At 38.4% G+C, this 21,954-nt stretch overlaps 1 protein-coding gene across 2 annotated transcripts in view; it reads right to left on the bottom strand.

Annotated features, from left to right (window-relative positions):
• LOC127626292 (forkhead box protein J3-like) overlaps window positions 1-21,954 on the bottom strand; it is a 163,658-nt gene that overhangs the window by 28,160 nt on the left and 113,544 nt on the right. For both annotated transcript variants that reach the window (XM_052101988.1, XM_052101989.1), the window contains exons 5-6: window positions 9,707-9,808; window positions 2,708-2,836 (exon numbers count right to left, since the gene is read on the bottom strand). In XM_052101988.1, coding sequence (XP_051957948.1) covers window positions 2,708-2,836; window positions 9,707-9,808 — 231 coding nt within the window. The remainder of the gene's footprint in view (window positions 1-2,707; window positions 2,837-9,706; window positions 9,809-21,954) is intronic.

Below are 21,954 nucleotides of genomic sequence, written 5' to 3'. Positions count from 1 at the left end.
GTATTAGGGAATTATATATAAAAAACAAAAAAAAACAATTCAGAAGCACTCTCGTTGTGGAATAAGCGGAGCCGGAGCTCTTTAAAGGAAACGTGTTACATCTTAAATGCAGCTACTTTAATGTGTTATAGCTTTATTAAAGTTCAAATAATACAGAAGCAGCTCATGTTAATAACTATAAACTCAGAAACTGGCATTTCTCTGTGTGGTCACTGCCTCTTCTATGAGTTGTGCGAATGTCCCGATCTAAGGGGGAGAGATTGAAACTGCACCCGGCAGAGAGAGAGACTGCCTCGGGGACGCTCATCCCTCGAGCGCGGACGCTTAATGCAGCTAGATTAGAACGTGATGGCTCGCGACTTATTTAATCATAATATATGTCACTGTACATTTCTTATTGTGAAGAAAATTGGCAATATGCAGCTTTATTAATATGAGAGCACTTTGCGCATTAGTTTGGAAATAGTTTTTTATTCATTCTATTGTATGCTTGTTGATTTTGTTTTTTTTAGTACTTTAGTAAAAGTTGAAGCAAATCTTATATAAGTGTTCAAAAATACTTTAAGCATACATTGTACAGTTTTGTTATAACGTGTACATGGTTAGGTGGTAGTTTTACGTACCTCATAAACAAACATGGCGTATTACAGTGTGTATAGCTTTTAGTTCTGTTTGAGAACAATTTTAAACATACAGAGAAATGAAATCCAACTTTATCACATTGCCAGAGATGACATCTACACTCAAGAAGACAAGTAACATAATTACATTATTTTGTATGAACTTTTTATTGAGGCTTAACTTGCTAAGTTCTTTAAACTGTAACAGTGGAATCATTATTAAAGATATAGTTCACCCAAAAATGAAAATGCTCTCATCATTTACTCACCCTCATGCCATCCCAGATGTGTGAGTAAATGATGAGAGAATTTTCCTTTTTGGGTGAACTATCCCATACTTTTTTCAGCAGAACACAAACAAAGATTTAAAGAAGAATATATCTGCTCTGTAGGTCCATACAATGCAGGTGAATGGGTGCCAAAATGTTTGTGCTCCAAAAAGCACATAAAGGGAGCATAAAAGTAATCCATAAGACTCCACTACTTAAATCCATTTCTTCAGATGTGATTTGATAGGTGTGAGTGTGAAACAGATCAATATTTAAGTCAATTTTTTCTTCTCCCTGCCAAGTAGGGGGCGAAGCCATGAAAAAATGTGAATCACCAAAAACACAAGAAGAATGTAAAAGTGAAAGTGGAGATTGACTGAGCAGGAAGGAGAATTTAAAGATAAAATTGACTAAAATATTGATCTGTTTCTCACCCAGACCTATCAAATTGCTTCTTAAGACATTGATTTAACCACTGAAGTCTTTTGGCAAAATTTGGCACCTGTTCACTTGCATTGTATGGACAAAAATAAATTCTTCTAAAAGAAATAGAAATTCTTCTAAAAGTCTTTATTTGTGTTCTGCTGATGAAAGAAAGTCATACAAATCCAGATGGCATAAGGGTGAGTAAATGATGAGATAATTAACATTTTTGGGTGAACTATTTCTTTAAAATTGGTGTAGTAGATGGTTATACTTGGATTTCTGCCATAGCATATAACATTATGTTTATGTCTTGATTGAGAATTCCACCAGTTTACTTAACAGATAGGTGCGATCTTCCTACTTAAGTGAGCAGCTGGTCAAAAGTCTCCTTACTGAACAAAACAATGCACAAAATAAGATGAGAAGAGTGTAAAGAAAGCTAACAATGCTGGCAAATCTAATAACTTACTGAGACCAGTTTAGGAACACCGGTGTGCATTATTTCTCACTAGTTTATCTTTGATCTCTGTAAAAGGCCATTTCGCAAGTAGAGTGCTTGTTACGTCCGAGTTTCCTGTTTTTTTTCTTATTATTGTTGTTATAGAGTGATGAAGTACTCTACTGTTGTTGTTTGTAAAAAGTTGGTGACAAAACATTATCCCACCCTCAGCACCCTGACATAATCAGTTCCTGCATGGAGACCAGCAAGCTTTTGAGGCCGGTGCGGAACCAGTTTTTTCTACTCATATCTGCCTTTTCTGCAGTGGAGATGCGCAGAACAGAGAATTTGCAGGAACCCGCCCCCAAACCATGTCAGTGGAAAAGGGCTTAGTACACACCTGTACAAAGCACATAAGTTGCATGCCAGTCAGTCAAACAACGCAAGGGTACAGAAATCTTTATTTCCATTATTTGTGTAGTTTTTCTCTCTAATCTTTTCTTTTTCTTTCCTTTTTGGCATGTATATGAGATCAACCAGTGATTGTCTTGTGATCAGCTGGTCGAACTAGATCAACGTAATAAGCACCCCTGGCATGGAGTAAAAAATACATCTTGTGATTTTAAGAATCAGTGTTCATTCAAATGAAGATTGCGAGCAATCGAAAAATAGTTTTTATTGTTACCCAGCCCCAATTTTTAAAAACCTTTAGATACTGCACTCACAAAGAGCAATTTCCAGCCGGTGAAATATTATTGAGGAAAATGTACATTCAATATAAATATGTCCATGTCTGTTCCAGGCCTGGAAATCACATTTTTCAAATTTCATAAATTTAAAAGAATCTACCACTAAAAAAAAACATATTGATCAACTACTTATCCAATTAGTGGGCTCAATGTCCATGGCGTTAATTGGCCTGTGTGTCAAAGATTCATAAGAGTAGATCTTACCGGTGTGTAGCTGTGCACGCTGCCCACACTGTTAAGATTAACAGAGGCCAGACTCTGGTCGGACAGGCTATTGTTAAGGCTGCTTCGAGGGCTGTCACTCCCATCCTGTTCAGGGTTATACAGTGCCACCTGGAAATCAAGCAAGGGGAAAAAAAGTGAGTAAGCTACTGTGCTATTTCATCTTTTGTCAGGTACATTCCAGAGGTTAGCTTGAGATATGACAACGATCTGTCTTCACAGCGCAGATATCAAGGGTGGAGTGATGGGAAAAAGCTGCCAAACAAACAGAAACTGTCTGGTTTCAGAGGTCATGAGGGAAATTAATAACAGTAACATAACAGTCGGTTGCTTCACTTACATCTGAAGTCAGAAGTTCACATACACTTTGGTTGAAGTAATTAAAATGATATATATATTTTTTTTACCACTCCACAGATTTCATACAGAAGTAATTTAAGACATCTACTTTGAGCATGAGAGGAGTAATTTTTCCCAACAATTGCTTACAGACAGATTGTTTCACTGTTAATTGACTGTAATAACAATTCCAGTGGGCCAGAATTGTACATACACTAAGTTAACTGTGCCTTTAAAAAGCTTGGAAAATTCCAGAAAATTATGTTAATCATTTAGGCACTTAGCTTCTGATAGGCTAATTGGAGTCAATTGGAGGTGTACCTGTGGATGCATTTTAAGGCCTGCCTTCAATCTCAGTGCTTCTTTGCTTGACATAATGGGACAATCAAAAGAAATCAGCCAAGACCTCAGAAATAGAACTGTGGATCTCCACAAGTCTGGTTCATCCTTGGGAGTAATTTCCAAATACCTGAAGGTACCATATTCGTATGTACATACAATAGTATGCAAGTATAAACACCACGCGACCATGCAGCCATCATACCGCTCAGGAAGGAGACGCATTCTGTCCCCTACAGATGAACGTAGTTTGGTGTGAAAAGTGCAAATCAATCCGAGAACAACAGCAAAGGACAAAGGGGGGTTGCTGCAGGAGGGACTGGTGCACTAAACAGATGACATCATGAGGAAGGAGAATTATGTGGATATTTTGAAGCAACATCTCAAGACATCAGCTAGGAAGTTAAAGCTTGGTAGCAAACAGGTCTTCAAATTGACACTGACCCCAAGCATACCTCCAAAGTTGTGGCAAAATGGCTTAAGGGCAACAAAGTCAAGGTACTGGAGTGGCCATCACAAAGCACTTACCTCAATCAGATTGAAAATTTGTGGGCAGAACTGAAAAAGCATGTGCGAGCAAGGATGCCTACAAACCTGACTCAGTTACACCAGTTCTGTCTGGAGGAATGGGCCAAAATTCCAGCAACTTATTGTGAGAAGCTTGTGGAAGGCTACCCAAATAGTTTGGCCCAAATTAAACAATTTAAAGGCAATGCTACCAAATACTAACAAATTGTAGGTAAACTTCTGAACCACTGGGAATGTGATAAAAGAAACAAAAGCTGAATTAAATAATTCTCTCTACTATTATTCTGACATTTCACATTCTTAAAATAACTAACTGACCTAAGACAGGGAATGTTTTCTACGATTAAATGTCAGGAACTGTGAAAAAACAAAAATGAAAATAAAGTATAAATGTATTCGGCTAAGGTGTATGTACAGTTCTGACTTCAACTGTGTGTTGTGCATACATGTGTGGCAAGCACATAGAATGCCGTCTGTACAAGAATAAGGTCAGCATTAATGTGTTGTACCCCACACTGTGGCTCATATGGAGGGAACGTGGCTGATGGCCAGCAAGATGATCTGCTGTCCAAGACGGCTGCGAGGGGAGAGCTCTACTTCAGTAAAGGTCACGTTGCTGGCAGCATCAGAATCATCAACTCACACAGTGCAAATTGGTTTGGGACAGCTCGCAAAGGTCCAAAATGCTACAGAGACCCTGACCTTTCCGTGTGCACCGATGAATGTGCAGTTTTCACCAGCGAAAAAAACTCCACTTCAAAATGATAATCCCAACTATCATTTGAAAAGCTGAACTGCAAATATGTGCTGGTTGCAAAACGAGAATAAATAAGGCATTGGGGGGATTGTAAGGGAATGAATATAATGAGCTCCTAGGAGAATAGTCCTACATTGCGTTTGCCGTGGTAAGAAAGGATGAATGGAATAGGAACAATTCTGGTCATGCTCGCATAACACAACGCATGTCTTTGCAGCTACAGTGTAGTGCTAAAATCTTGCAACGAGTCTTAATATTCACCTTCCTGAGTACCAAGTTGCAGTTATAAGAAGGTCAAGTGTGGCTTTTTTGTGGTGGTTTTGTGGAGGGATACGTTTAATTTCATGTGCCGCAAGAGGTGCAGCAATGCTTTTCAGCCCCCTTAACTCAGTAGGAAACCAGAAAGTCACATTACAGATTGAAGCCTTTTACATAGAATTATCATTCAAGCAGAATAAATGTTTCCCCAATCCTATTATTCCCTGTTCATCAAAAGAGCGGAGGATAACAATTGATGTGGCTGCATTGGATTGAGGGTGGATGGGGGGTTAATGTCATGAAATGATTTGCATATTACCACTCTTCCCTTTCTCAGCTTTTGTTTTGTGGTGAGAAACAGTACGTTATAAGTAAAACTAACCCATTGACCAACTAAGGACTGAGAGGATGAGGCATGTCGAAAATTCAATCACGCAGAAAACGGTTACAATTATAATCAAAACCTGGTGCGAATATAAATGTTAAGTGTAATTAAGTCATAAAAGAGTCTCTTATACGTGAGCCTTTCACCGCAATCTATTTTTACTCCCTCTAGCCATAAAGTCTGATTTAAAAGACCTCATCACACTGTGGTTTGTCCAAGGCCCAAAACGTAGACACCTACATACTATCACTGCATGCATGCCTACACATGCAGACACACACGTGCGCACAGACGCAGTGGGAAACTAACATGTAGAGAGAAGGTAAGAGGTGCACAAATCCATTGCAAATACTCCTGTGTGTTTGCTGCGGGTGGAAAAGGAGCGCTATATTTAGCTGTGAATTAAAGTCAAAAGCCAGTGGAGTCTTTCATAAGGGCGACTAATCTGCAGCATGAGACAAGGATTATGAAATCAAAGAGAAATACACCCAGGTGCCTCGAACAATGACTCACATTGAAAAGAAAAATACTTCTATGCAATTTAAAGAAAGTCAGAGAGAGGAGAGAGAGAGAGAGAGAGAGAGAGAGAGAGAGAGAGAGAGTAAAAATCTTTGAAAAAAAGGAGCGTTCCATGCTAATGCAGCCTAAGCCCTTTCTCATTGGCCTGCACAAGCAGGCGGGAAAGTCTGAGAAAGAGGGAATTCCTGTGGCTTGGCATGAAGCAGTAAAGAGGCGTGGCATGTTCTCTGTTTACAGGGCCCACACAGAGAAAAAATATCTCTAAGCAGCCCCCGAAGTCTGACTTCTTATTTTTGTTTTCTCCTGTGTGTTTGGTTTCAAGTATGAGGGCAAAGAAAGCATATGCTCATGGGAAACCCTTGAGATCCCATTTTGAATGGATCTTTAAATTCCTCCCATATGAATCAGTCATACCTTATACTTGAAAGGTTGACATTGTTTTGCAAAGTGGAATAATGCTTTGAGGTGTGCCAAAACAATATCACATTAAATCAATATTAATAAACAGTGTCTTGGATTCCAAATTTGTGTTGACATAGGCTATATGCAGTTACGTATGCAGTATTTTAAGGTATAATAGGCATGCTCCAAACGTGAAGTCTTTTAAAAAAGATAGGCAGTACAATAATTAATTTTTAATAATGAACATTAATTAGGCTACCTCTACGATACCTTGTTTTAAGCAAATTCTAAAGGCTAGGTTATACTTAGTTTTTTCGTGTGCCATTCCATAGCACACAGTCATGTGCTCAGCCTTTCAAAGTATACTCTTTTGCCCACAAGACAATACAGATGCGTTAGACGTATGTGCACAACATCTGCATTGTGATTTTTAGGCATGCACAATCAACGGCAGAAGGATGCGCCGACGATGTCCAAAGATGCAGACTTTGAAAAAATGTGCATACTGTGCTTGAGACTTACATGGATGCGGAAAACCAAAGTATACTTTGGCATTAAAACAGAAGACTTTGCAGCGAAGGCAATTGCAAATAAAATATATCCAATAAGGCAGCGAGACATTTTAATTTTAAATATCAACAAATAATTCAATAACTAAGTATCAAAGAATAGTCAGGGTTCCCACTCTTTTCAAGCCACAATTTTCCAAGACATTTTATGTGCCCAACAAGTGTAATATTTAAGCAAAAACACGTGGCCATTTAAATCAAGCTTTTATTTTGCCGTTTCTGAGTGTTTTTGACAGAAGTTTCTCACCTCCAGATAAGCAGTATGCTCAATGGCATTGTTTTTTTCGGACTTTATGTGAACTAAGACACAAATTTGCCCGTTTTCTCATTGGAAAAAGGTACATTTAAAAATATTACTGTCCTAGTCACAAAAGCAATGTTTGTGGGTAATACGCATCACTTCATAGACTTCAATGTATTCGGCAGCACTGACACAAGTCATGTGACATCCCCTCAACGTGTAGAAACATCAGTCACTTTTACACATTAATAGCTCTTCCACCCTTTTCTCTCCATGATGAACAAGGTAGACTCACATGCCGATGCTGAAGTAAACGAACAACATGCCCCTCTCATTCAGTCGGTCGATACAAGTACCAGGTTTTTCAGTTTATTTATGAATGATTAGTTTCACAAATGCCGCTGCTTACTTAACATGCGCCGCTGAAGCAAAGCACACGATTGGTCGTAGCTGTAACCAATCAAGAGATCTGCATCGGTTGCACCACGATTGCCAAGCTCACAATTGGCTGCTGCTGTAATCAATCATAATGCAAGCGCCCTTAACTGCTGATGTTGTTTCACAATGAAAAAACTACATGTAACGGGATCAATGGAAAGGAGGAGGCGAGAACCGGCTTTTCAACATAAATAATATTTTAATAATAAACTGAAGCACACAAACAAACACACACATGACGAACACGTCTGTAAATGATCTCTCTCTCACGCATAATCCTCTGCAGTCGACCTTTATCCCTCACGGAGGCTTGATTAGCCTAATACGGGACCGGGTGTGTAGGATCATGACCCGGCCCGCCCTCCGCCCTGCCACACTACACAACTTTGTTTATTTGACTCACAACTTTGTTTATTTGACTTATTTGTCAGATTGTTACCATGTTTTTGTGCTTATAATGGAAACATTGCTAGCAACACAGTTAATTGTTTATATTAATATTTTCCAGGACAAATCATTATTTTTCTAGGACATTAAGGTATTTTTCTAATTTTCCATGACTGGAAAACTGCATTGCAAAATTCCAGGTTTTCCTGGATGCGTGGAAACCCTGATAGTTAAATGGAACAATTTTCTTTTTTTTTTTTTACCAATTTAATTAATATTTGTGTGTGCTATGCAAGCAATTTCATGCATATAAGAGTTTTGCATGGTTATCTTAGCATCATGTTAAAGGAATATTCAAGGTTCAATACAAGTTAAGCTTAATCGACAGAATTTGTGGCATAATGTTGATTACAACAAAAATAATTTCAACTTAAAAATCGAGGTAACAGTGAGGCACTTACAATGGAAGTGAATGGGGCCAATTTTTGGAGGGTTTAAAAAGGCAGAAATGTGAAGTTTATAATTTTATAAAAGCACTCAAATCCTCTGTTAACCTCGAGTATTATTTGAGCTGTGCATTTATTTAAATCACCATGTTTAAAATTGTTTTAGGGTTTACTGAGTTATATCATCAAGTCAACAAAGTTGTAAAATTGGATGGGCAATAACTTTACACAGAAAAGGTTAACCAGCAATTTTTTCACACTAAAATCATGTTAACACATGTGGCTATACTTGTCAGCATTTGAATTTAAACAGCAAGTATTTTAACGTTTACGGATTGGTCCCATTTACTTCCATTGTAAGTGCCTCACTGTAACACAGTTTTTTTTTATATATGTTTTTAAAGAAAAGAAGGGACCAGTCAAAATTATTATTTGCTTTTGACAATTCTGAGTAAATTTTTCAACAAATGTATTCTTTGATTATAACCAATGGTAATATTTTCAAATATGCTCATTTCATACTCTAGCCAAATGAACAGATCACTAAGTTAACTCATTCTAACCAACAATGAATTCCCTAACCCCAGGTCCCCCCCCCTTCAGTACTCATCTTAAACAACATGCTTAAAATGAAATACGATTGGTTTAATGCCTGAAGTAAATTAATAACTGATGCTGTTTGGGTTTGTAAAAGCATTCCAGAGAGCGAGCAGCCCACTCTAGGACAAGAATGGAACCCTTAAGGTTAAAAAGCCTATTTAAATTTCAGAGTGTTTAGCTCCATTCCTTTTTACACACTTCTCCATGAAGCCATGCCACGGAGGGTGAGTTACGGAGCGAGTCACTTCGGGTGCACTGCCTAGAAGCATAAAACAGGTAATCAATCCTCTGAATGTTGAACAAACGCAACAATCACTGGCAGAAAAGTGCCGTGAGTATGTACCCCCACAAAACAAAAAGCTTAAGACAAAAATAAACTGCAGAACCAAACCTTACTCCAAGATGAAGAATACCGTATACTTGAAAGAATTGGTATCCTGTGTAGGCACAATCATAACACTGACTGATCCTTTGTTTCTAGAACTTAACAGACATATGGAATAAGGTTTTAACAGATTCACAATAAACTGCAGATGCACTGTTAAGAGGATTTGTATACATAATGCCAACCCAATATAGCAAAGATCCAACGTGGGGCTCCTCTAACACATCATCCATATAAACAAAAGCATCACATGTCAGTCCTATTACGAAGTGAATGTATATAGTCTTTCCAGGATAAATATAATGTCAACTGAGCATGTAGGCCTGTGGTGTCAGCTGTTATTTGAGAAACAGAGCAAGAACTTGTGGAGTTAGAAATTGAATGCTACCTTGTTAGTCACAGTGTTGATTGCCAGCGTTGGAGAGGCACTTCCAGAGATGATGCAGTCCATTCCCAAGTTATCCGACTCCAGGCTGTACGGTGTGGATGCCTGCAAAAAAACAAGGCAACATTTTCTAAAAAACAGTATGAAAATGGAGGGAAATGATGAGTGACCTGGAGTGACATCTATTTCTACATATTCAAAGGGCTTTAATGCATGAATTTCAAAGCAAGTGTAAAGGTATAAAAGAAAATGCAGCAAGCGTTTATCAACAACAAAAGAATGACACCTTTATTTAGGTCAAAACTGGATGCACTCTGGGAAGAGATGAGCAGAGGAGAGGAAAAGCTCACTGTGCTCTTGCTGGGTAAAGATAACTTTAACATGCCTGTCTCCCAAAACTGCTTATTGTAAGAGGATTGCCTGGCAACAATGCGATTTTTAATTTGTGATAAACATAAATTAGATTTAGCTAATTCACAATTTTTAATGTCAAAGAAATCCTTTAAAGGGACAGGAGGAGATGAGAGATAAAGAGTGAGAGAGAGTGAGTTAGTGAGTGAGAGAGAGACTAATGAAATATACTCTTAACAGTGTCACACACTTTGCAAAGACAGAATTATTTTCATACAGGATCAGGGTGGGAGAGAATGGGTCTAATTGGAGGTTTTTGATATGACTGAAGTGAGTGTCAATATGGAGAACGCAAGCGTGTGGCCTGAGGACAGTGCTGCATACAGAAAGAATGATTCTCACTGAAGACTGGATTGCTGTAATTATAAATGACACCGGTCTAACTGCCTGACCACATAAAAGAAAACACACATGCACACGCAGCCATCAATTCAACAAATAAGACACGTCATGGTGTCTTACTTGGCCTCTGGCTTCTAAAATGAAACCTTTAGGTGTCAAATGACTGTTATAATTTGCCAAATTACATACCGTAATTTTCGGACTATTGACGCACCTGAATATAAGCTGCACCCACTGAATTAAAAAAAAAATATTATTTTGAACATAAATAAGCCGCACGTGTCTATAAGCCGCAGGTGCCTACCGGTACATTGAAACAAATGAACTTTACACAGGCTTTAACGAAACACGGCTTGTAACAAAAATAAATAGGCTTTAACGAAACACTGCTTGTAACAAAAAATAAAGTTCAAGTTCAAGTTCATTTTATTTATATAGCACATTTGATAACAGCCACTGACTGACCAAAGTGCTTTACAGAACTACAAAATTAAAAGACACCAACACCATGTGTAGTAGCACATCATAAAACAGTACAACAAGGTTAAGAACACCTTAAAACAGGAGACGTCCAAGCAGTCTCAGAGACTATCAGTAGTAGAAAATAAAAACAGAGAAAACAGTAACAGGTTTAATACTAGTATCATACTCGAAGGAGAGAAATATAAAATAGACAGAAAAAATATATAAGTATAAATATATCTATAAAAACACCCATACACACACACTACACATACATATATATATATATATATATATATATATATATATATATATATATATATATATATATATACATATACATACACACACATATATGTACACATATACACATACATATACACGTATATGCACCTTATTTGTAGGCCAAAGAGAACAAGTGCGTTTTTAAAAGTGACTTAAAAGAAATCACAGAAGGGGCTATCCGAACGTCCAAGGGCAAATTGTTCCACAACCGAGGCCCAACCACAGAAAAGGCTCGATCCCCTCTACGTTTAAGTCTGCATTGAGGGACTTGTAACAGATTTATTTTCACCTGATCTCAGACTTCTTGACGGCGTGCAAGGTTGAAGCAGTTCAGTTAGGTAGCTAGGCGCTTGGTTGCATAGAGCTTTGTACACAAATAACAGGATTTTAAACTCAGTTCTGAAATGAATGGGCAACCAGTGAAGAGACCTCAGAATTGGGGTGATGTGGTCACTTTTCCGACCATTTGTGAGGAATCTTGCAGTGGCATTTTGCACCAGTTGAAGACGAGCTGTTTGCGTTTTCGAGATACCGCAGTAAAGTGAATTGCAGTTATCTACACGTGTGGTGATAAAAGCATGAACAGCCATCTCAAGAGTTTTGTGATTAAGAAAAGGTTTGACTTTTGACAACAGCCGCAGGTGATAAAAACTAGAGCTTATTACAGAAGAGATTTGCTTTTCAAAATTTAAAGACTCATCCAGACAAACGCCCAAGTTCTGCACACTTGCAGAACTAAATGCCGCTAGTCTGCCTAGGTCAAAGGTAACAGCCTGGGGATTACCAGTGGACCCGAAAACAGTGATCTCTGTTTTGTTTTCATTTAAAAACAAAAAAATTTTATCCAGCCAAAATTTTACTTCATCCAGACAACCTAACAATGATGAAAGGGCAGAGGGATCATTTCTCTTGATTGGAACATACAATCAAACATAAAAAATTTGCAGTAAACAGTAGCCTACCAAGAAAGCTTTAGTTGTCTTTTTGCACTGAGTCAATTCCTCACGCTGCTGTTTCCAACGTCTTATCATCGACTCATTAAGACCAAGCTCCTGTGCAGCAGCTCTATTTCCTTTTCCAACAGCCAGATCAAATCGCCTTCAACTTGAAAGCTGCATCATATGCATTTCTCCGTGTCTTTGCCATGATGAGGGTGACAAAATGACTACCGTAATCAGAATGATGGAAGGTTTGAGAGCGCTCGATTTAATCTAAACAGTAAACAAAAAAGTTGTTTGACCTTATCCCGTTTGGCAATTTCATTGGTCTATTGATAGCTTCATGCCGCCTAAAAAACTAAGCACGTCACAGAATGTTTTTTTTTTTATATTTATAATCTATATATTAGCCGCGTCATTGTTTAAGCCGCGAGGTTCAAAGCGTGGGAAAAAAGTTGCGGCTTATAGTCCGGAAATTACGGTAATTGCTCATTATAAATGGTACAGTTGAATTTTGACCACCAAATTCTGTAAAAATGCAATCGTCACTAGCAGATCAGATTTCAGACACTGCCAGCTATGGTGAAGGCATGTAAAAGACAAATACACCTAACAAGGTGTAATGCAATAAAGAAACAAGTGATAAAAACTCTTCCATGTAAAGGTGGCAATATAATTCTAGCTTAATCGAAGAACAAATGGGTGTGGTGTCATTTAGAAAAAATCTGACCAAGAAGGTTTTTAAATTTGTGGTGGTTTTAAAAAGCTGGCAAGCGCAAACTTTCAGGAAAACCTTGTACCGGCAGTTAAACACCTTACTGCCATAGGTCCATGTGATTGCTGGATGTGACCTGGTGGCTTCACCTATTTTGACGGCAAAATTTTTTTTAGTTAACACGAACACCGTTGAGTGCAGAGTTGCAGAGCTGGAGCATGCATACCTACATCTGCACAATTGTTCGCATAGACATTTTACAAGAACATATTTTTTAGATTAGTCTAAAAAAGAAACCAAATCTACTCAACTACTTGAGTGCCCACTCACTCTGATGTTTGATAAGCTGCTCCATTCATGTGCCTTCATCTGCAGCCTGTAAGTCCTTCACACTTCAGCCTCTAATCATTTTACTTTTGGCTGTATTCTGCCAATTGACACCTGTCTGCCAACCTTTTAAAACCCATCTTTGCAGTAATCAGTCACATTGGTTTCACATGTAATCTGTTGAAAGGACAGTGTGCATCTACATTTTAAATTCTCCTCTTAAGGATGTTGGGAAACAATGTTGCTTGACTGTTTCATCCTACTTTCTAGCTTTCAGTGAAGAAAAAAGATCTATGCCGCAAGTATGAGAATAAAATCAGAAATTTTTCCTAACCTGACGCAACCATGACAAGCAATACGCGATTGAACATTTTGTTGGGTTTCTATTTTTCTGCATTGCGCAGAGAAGCCCAACTCACCGTGGAATCTCATTGGTCCAAAATCCCTCTCCACAAGGGCAGGGTGATATGGCCTCAGAAATTATATCAATATTTTTCAGCCTATTGACAATGTTCAATGTATTTGACAAGCCCAGTCTCACACCCCTCCCCCGCTCTGATCCTCTCTCTCTCTCACACAACAACAACCGCCATTGCTTTGCTTGTTGTTGTGAGCATCACTCCTCTGCCCTCCGTTGTTGTTGGAGGGTGACTGCCTCCAACTGGCCAGTAGCGTCTTTCACAAGCCTCCTCCAAAGAGGCCGATCTTGACATCGCTGGTAAAAGTCATCGGCAAGTCCACTCAGCTCCACATCCTCCTGTACCACATCACTCCATCTCCTCTCCAGCTCGTGACGCGCCCGCTTAGCCCCTCTATCCGGCCGAACAAAAACTGTTTAGGCATATGGTGGCCGGGCAAGGGGGCATGACCCAGCCAACGCAACCTTGCATGCCGGAGGAGCTCACCGATGGGACTTTGTCCACATCTTTCAAAGATTTGTGAGCTCCTCACACAATCCAGCCTGGTTAAACCCAGGATGGATCTTAGGCAGGCCAGCCTAAATGTTTCTAACCAGCAAAGATGGTCCATTAGGGGGGTCCACGTTTCGCAAGCATAGAGAAGGGAGGGAATGACTGTGGCCGAGAATACCTGAAGCTTCGTGCGGAGCGACAAACCGGGTCTTCCACACAGCATTACGCAGCAGATAAAAAGATAATGCTGCTCGACTGATTTGGAGTGAGACCTCTGCTGTCAAACCAGAGCTGGTCATAAGTAGAGGTCGACCGATTAATCGGCCGAATTTTAGCATTTTTTTTGCATAATCGGCATCGGCCAATATCCAAGTATATCAAGCCGATTATTAGGCAGGCGCATCTGTGGGCAGCCTAGTGTTGTTGTGGAACACGTGTTCGACTCACGCTGCCCCTAGAGTCATTTTCCAGCAGAGTGAGCAGACCTCATCCAGTGCCTAAGGAAGGAGCTAAGTTCCTTGGAGAAAACAGTAAGGATTAAATTCGTATAACTTCTTTATATTTAATTAAAAACTTTTATGATATTTTGATATTTTACTGCGACATGACGTTCGGCTACTTTGGATATTGATAGCGTAGTTGAAATTGCATTATCACAGCAGAAGGGTTGCTATCATGTCACAATAAGCACGCAAGAATTTTGCAATTACAGACAGTGAATCTGAGACTTTTATTTGTTCTGTTTGTGTGTCTTATATTTGAGAGGGTTGTCACTCAATGCAGAGAAATAAGTAATATAAAAGATACCAACGCACTATAGGATATTGAAGGACTGGCTTTGGTAAGCTCGGACGTTATCGGTTCTGCTGTCGGTACTGGAGAAATTAAGAAAATACATTTATTATTGCTATAAAGAGAAAGTTATTTTATCTCGCCAGCCATTTCTATGTATAATAATTCTATGAAACCATTTGTCTGCGATGCAATTGAGCTATTCGCAGTCAGAGAGAGAGAGAGAGAGAGAGAGAGAGAGAGAGAGCGATCTCGCGCACAGCGAGCACAACACGAGCCCAGCTAAATGAGTGACAGAACTAAACATTCAAACGTAGCCTGGTTTAGATCTGTGATATTAGTCTGATTTTATTTTATATTTCGCCTTCCAAAGATTATAAAAAGAATATTTATACATAAGCCGCATTCTGTCTAGCACAACTTCCATCCCTTCACAGCGGTGCACTCACATTTCTCCCTAAAACTCAAACTTAACATCAGAATCAGCACGATCGGTGATTGTTGTAAAATGCAGTCTAGCTACTGTTGCTAAATTGCGGGACGCGTTTAATAATAAAAAGAGCGCAAGAGATAGCCTACCGTTCCCAAGGCGGCGCGCGCTCCGAAACACACCGCAACGAGACAAGCAAAGTATAGGCTATTTTGGGTTTCATGCGCGCGTCTAAACGATCAGATATACACAAAAATATGTCAAAACGACCGGCTTGGAGATTCACTTAAACACAGTTTATGTCTTAAATGGACGTAGTTATGGAAATAGTTGGGAGAAAATATGGCGCATCAGGAGTCTATTAGACTCGGTCTTAAAGGGGAAGCTGTCTAATAATAAACATGCTGACGATTGAGCCATTACTGCGAATCAAACAACTAAAGGCAAAGAGAAAATCACTTACAGCTCTTGAATGAATAACTTCTGCATTAATAAGCATTAATCTATCTATGATAAACTATGCAGTGTTATTTTACAATATGATTCTTAGATTTCTTTTTAGACCACACCTGAACAGTAATGTTAGTAGACCTTCCTGAAATTAAATCACTGTGCCTATATAATGTTTATCTTTGTTTAATATATAATATATATATATATATATATATATATATATATATATATATATATATATATATATATATATTATAACAAAAGAACCGTTAAGAATACCATTAAAGTACCGGATCGATAAGCAGTATCGGTAAGATTAATACCATTAAAACCTTAACGATACCCATCCCTAGTTATGCCTGTGCTTCTCTTGGATGCTCTGAATATTGGATTACGTGTCTGTATTGCCCCTTAATTAAAGCTGCATTTGGATCCCAACCTTCGTGTCTCGGAGCAGTTCGTAACACCTGCTTTGTTTATTTTATATATTTGTTATACATTATTTATTCAATATGTTTTTACATTATACATTTTTAATTTAAGTGTCAAGTGTTCAATAAATGTATTTGTTGAGAAATTTTGTCTATCATAATTATTTGTTACATTTTATCTTTCAAATAAAAGGTTCAAATAAGAGGTTAAAAACAAGCACATATCGGCCAAAATAAATCGGCTGCATTAATCGGCCATCGACCGACCCGGATTTCAAAAGATCGGCATCGGCCTGAAAAAAAAAAAACAATATCGGTCGACCTCTAGTCATAAGCCCATGGAAAACACTCCACTCTCTCCACAACTGCCCCATCACCAATTGGGAGCTGTGGGGGTGGAGTGTCCGATGGTACAAAATACCCAGGCAGGTGCTTAGTTTTAGTTGGGCTGATGGTAAGGCCTCATCTCTTAGTGGCAAGCTCCAGGTTCATTAGCAGTGCCCCCAACAACTCCTCTGAGTGAGCAGCAATCACCAGATCATCAGCATACATAATGTGGTTGACAAACATTCTCTCTCTCTCTCTCTCTCTCTCTCTCTCTACACACACACACACACACACACACACACACACACACACACACACACACACACCTACCTACCTACCTACCTCCTGGAACCCCCCTTCTCCCCACTCCTGCTACTCTGCATATATGATCTGTGAGAAAGATGTGTGCCAGGTCTTTCGGAAACAAAAGATTAGGAAAGCTTTAGGCCCAGATGGTATTTTCATTGTCTGAAAGTCTGCACTGACCAACTGGCCCCATCTTTACACAGATCTAGAATAGATCACCGGAGCAGTGTGAAGATCCCTTCTGCTTCAAAAGCTCCACCATCATTCCAGTCCCCAAAAAAACCCAAATCACAGGATGTAACAACTACAGACCTGTCGCTTTTCATGGCGGCCACTCCCTCTTTAAAATGTTGCCCTCTGGCTAAGTATTTTTTTTACCCTCAGGCCATTTTCCACATGAAAAATTAAACTGCCCCCTATAGTGCAATAATGAAAATAAATATCTCATGTACATACGTAAATTCACATATTTAATTAAATATCTGTACATACCCCTACCTTGCACATACATTGCCACTTGCACATGTACATAGACCAATATGTTATATTATTTATATGCCTATTTGCAGTCTTACCTTGTTTTATATTCTGTGTCTCACTGTAATGTTCTGTGTACACTTGCTTCTCCCATCACTAAATTTTTTTTTATTGTGCACGTAAGAACACTTGGCAACAAAGCTCATTCTGATTATGATAATTAAGTATTTGCTCTGAAATGGCTCAATTATTTTTCCAATCAGAGGAACTCTAATTGAAATAACGTCATTATTTTTAAGGGATTAAATAATCAAATCAACCTACCTACCTATATGTCTACAGTTTAAGTCAGAACTTTATATACACCTTAGCCAAAAAAGATTTTACCATTCCTGACATTTAATTGTAAAAAACATTCCGTCTTAGGTCAGTTAGGATTACTACTTTATTTTATTAATGTGAAATGTCAGAATAATAGTAGAGAGAATTATTTATTTCATCTTTTCTTTCTTTCTTTCATCAAATTCCCAGTGGGTCAGAAGTTTACATTCACTTTGTTAGTATTTGGTAGCATTGCCTTTAAATTGATTAACCTTGGTCAACCGTTTTGGGTAGCCTTACACCAGCTTCTCAAAATAAGTTGCTGGAATTTTGGCCCATTCCTCCAGACAGAACAGGTATAACTGAGTCAGGTTTGTAGGCCTCCTTGTTCGCACATGCTTTTTCAGTTCTGCCCTCAAATTTTCTATCAGACTGAGGTCAGGGCTTTGCGATGGCCACTCCAATACCTTGACTTTGTTGTCCTTAACCCTCTGGGGTCGACGGACCTGCCGGCGCATCCAGCTGGATTTTTTCATCATTACAGCGGAAACAACATAAAATACTCCTTCATTTCTGGGCATACAGATAATTGTAAGACATCATTAGAGACTATAAAGGGTCTACTTTTATTTGTGTACACACACAATAACAACAAAACCTTGTGCTTTTGTAAAATAAAGAAAATAAAAAGGATGCACTTTCAGACATTTTGCACGAGCATATTTCTGAAACGCGTCACAAAAATGAACTGAAACTCTGTGAATACTTATCACACAAACCTGTACATACACAGCCAGGATTCAGAGTATTGAAATTTGAAATATGTCCTAATAGGCAAGTTTTAGTTACATTTAAATGCTGCTTCTGCTAAAGCAGGTATTTAAATTGTATGCTGAAAATATATATAAATATGATATGTAATATGATATAAAAACACTACGAATGTTTAGATTATATTTTAACTAGTCTTTATGCAGCCTCATTTTTATCAACGAAGCTTGTGCTTGCAAACATGTATTCGGGTGTAAATGTGTCATATGTGAAGTAAATATGCCCATATTAGAAAATCAGCATATTATACATTTCTGAAGGATCATGTGACACTGAAGACTGCAGTAATGATGCTGAAAATTCAGCTTTGATCACAAATGGCATTTTACAATATATTCAAATAGAAAACTATTCTTTTACGTTGTAAAAAGAGTTCACAATATCACTGTTTTTACTGTATTAAAAGTATCACTGTTTTTATGTATTAAAAGACTTTACTTATAAAATTAAGTAAAGTCTTTATGTAAAGAAAATATATAGTCAAATTACTTCTTTTAACTTAAAACTTGATTTTGATCATTAAGTCTCCTAACATTCATTCTCCCTCTGTGACATTCATTTGTGACCGAGCTTAAACTTCCTGGCTGAGATGTCGCTTCAATATATCCACATAATTTTCTTTCCTCATGATGTCTTCTCTTAGTGAAGTGCCCCAGTCCATTCTGCATCAAAGCACTCACACAACATGATGCTGCCACCCCCATGTGTCATGGTTGGGATGGTGTTCTTGGGCTTGCAGGCCTCACCCTTTTTCCTCCAAACATAACGATAGTCATTATGGCAAACAGTAAAATTTGTTTCATCAGACCAGAAGGCATTTCTCCAAAAAGAAAGTTCTTTGTACCCATATGCACTTGCAAACTGTAGTCTGGTTTTGGAGCAGTGGCTTCTTTTAGGTTATGTCGATACTGTGGATATATACACACACACACACACACACACACACACACACACACACACACACACACACACACACACACACACACACACACACACACACGTGTCTACCTGTTTCCTCCAGCATCTTCACAAGGTCCTTGTTCTGGGATTGATTTGCACTTTTCGCACCAAACTATGTTCATCTCTAGGAGACAGAACACGTTTTCTTCCTGAGCGGTATGATGGCTGCATGGTCGCATGGTGATTATTCTTAGACTATTGTTTGTAGAGATGAACATGGTACCTTCTGGCATTTCGAAATTGCTCCCAAGGATGAACCAGACTTGTGGAGGTTCACAATTGTTTTCTGAGGTCTTGGCTGATTTTTTTGTTTATTTTCACGAAGTTTGAAGGTACATCTCTAATTGACTCCAATTAGCCTATCATAGGCTAATTGGCTATTTGCTTAAAGGCTTGACATCTTTTTCTGGAATTTTCCAAGCTGCTTAAAGGCACAGTTAACTTTGTGTGTGTAAACTTTTGACACACTGGAAATGTGATTTAGTCAATTAAAAGTGAAACAATCTGTCTGTAAACAATTGATGGAAAAATTACTTGTGTCATGCACAAAGTTGGTACTACACTGTAATGTTGATTTTTGCATTTTTTAAAGAAAAGTTGGGATGGGTAGGCATAATTTTTTTTATCACATTATGCCACAAATGCATTTGAATAAGTACTGAACCTGGAATATTCTTTAAACTGTTCTTGCAAATACAGATTGTTTTTGGTTGCATTTGCAACTGTTTCAGTTGCAGTTCAAACCATGCATTCTTTACAAATGCTCCCCTTGTTCACATGCAACCTGTCAAGGTTTTGTTTCTTCATGTCTTTATATCTGCCCCTAAGTATGACTATAGCTGAACCTTTTCAGTTCAGCTTCCTGCAATCCACAACACAGGGATGGACAAATGATGCAAGATGCCTCTAAGCCAGGTCAACCTCGGAGGCCGGCATGGAGCGCAGCAGAGTTGTATATTCCGGTGAGCACTGCTTATAAATAATAGAAGGAAAAAGCTCTGGCTGAAAATAACCAGAGCAGAAACTCTGCATTAATTGATGTTTGCTAAAATATGACAGCAAAATGCAATGTATGTAAAGGCTGTCTGGGGCACAGTTTATTAATAAGCTGGACCCCCTCTACAAGTTAAACTGGGCCATACAGAGGGAGCCAGTTACATAAAAATATATGAGTGTGTAATATGCAAACCTGCGTGTGTACGATGGTTAAGGACAGACTCATACATCTCAAAGCCAGAGATCTCAAGTCAGGAAATATTCCATCCTGTCAAATTCCTTCTCGGTCAACACAACAAGCCCATATTTTCACATATTTCTGGCCTCGTAAAAAAGCAAGAACAAACACAGCCAGCATCATGCTAAAGGCGGGCTGCCTGCAAGCTAATGCTGGATAAAACTAGAGACTTGGGCATTATCATTATGGAAAATAATCAAAAACTCTGCTTCAAAGATATATCAGTGTCACTCTATATGGAACAGTAAGTTTTTTGTGTGGCTGGTTGGGTTTATTCTTCTTTACAAAAGTGCAATGTTTTGTCAACATAAAAACATGCAGAGAAAAATATTTAGTTTTTGCGGAATATTAAAGTTTGAAAAGATGAAGTAACTAGATAACTTATGAGGATTCATCATTTGCTCATATAATTGGTCCTAATTACAGTACATACTAAAGAAATAATATATACACTATAGCCCTAATAAAGTGCATGATTTGGCTTCTTCTGCTGTCTGCCTCATGGTTCGATGTGTTACCTACATTTGTAAAGAGTGGATATATGAGTTACCGTAGCCTTTCTGTCAGCTCGAACCAGTCTGGCCATTCTCTCTTGACCTCTCTCATTAACAAGACATTTCCATCTGCAGAACTGTCGCTCACTGGATGTTTTGTTTTTGGCACCTTTCTGAGTAAACTCTAGAGACTGTTGTACGTGAAATTCCCAGGAGATCAGCAGTTACAGAAATACTCAAACCAGCCGGTCTGGCACCAACAATCATGCCATGGTCTAAATCACAGAGATCACAATTTTTCCCAACTCTGGTGGTCAATGTGAATATTAACTGAAGCTTCTGACCCGGTTTCACATGATTAGATAATCACATAAATAAGTGTTCCTAATAAAGTGCTCAGCGAGTGTGTGGCTGTGTCTCATTTGGAAGGCTACGTCCTCCAGAGGTCGCATTTGTCTCGTTTCAGAAAAGCAAGTAGGACACTTCGAATTCAGCCTTCGAATGCGACCTTCTTTCATGGGAATTCAGAGGATGCATGAGGTGTATCCTTCGTAGGCACTCATAGCACACAATTCTTTGCTTCAACGAAAAGGTCTAAAAAAATATGACGCCGATTTTCCTGCAAGTATGATGTTCAAACGCAAGTAATGGTAATTCCCAAGTTGAAGTACCTCAGTAGATGGTTGCAGAGTATATAATATGTATAATTATATTAATATATAATAAAAATAAAGTATTAGACTAAAAGTACTCCTGCAAAATCTATTTTCTTTTCTCTTTACATCATTATAGCTCTCCTAAAAT

This window comes from Xyrauchen texanus, chromosome 32 (genome assembly GCF_025860055.1).
Source record: "Xyrauchen texanus isolate HMW12.3.18 chromosome 32, RBS_HiC_50CHRs, whole genome shotgun sequence".
Classification (NCBI taxonomy): domain Eukaryota; kingdom Metazoa; phylum Chordata; class Actinopteri; order Cypriniformes; family Catostomidae; genus Xyrauchen; species Xyrauchen texanus.
Note: the sequence above shows the minus strand (reverse complement) of the source record. Positions and strands in the feature narration are given on the sequence as shown.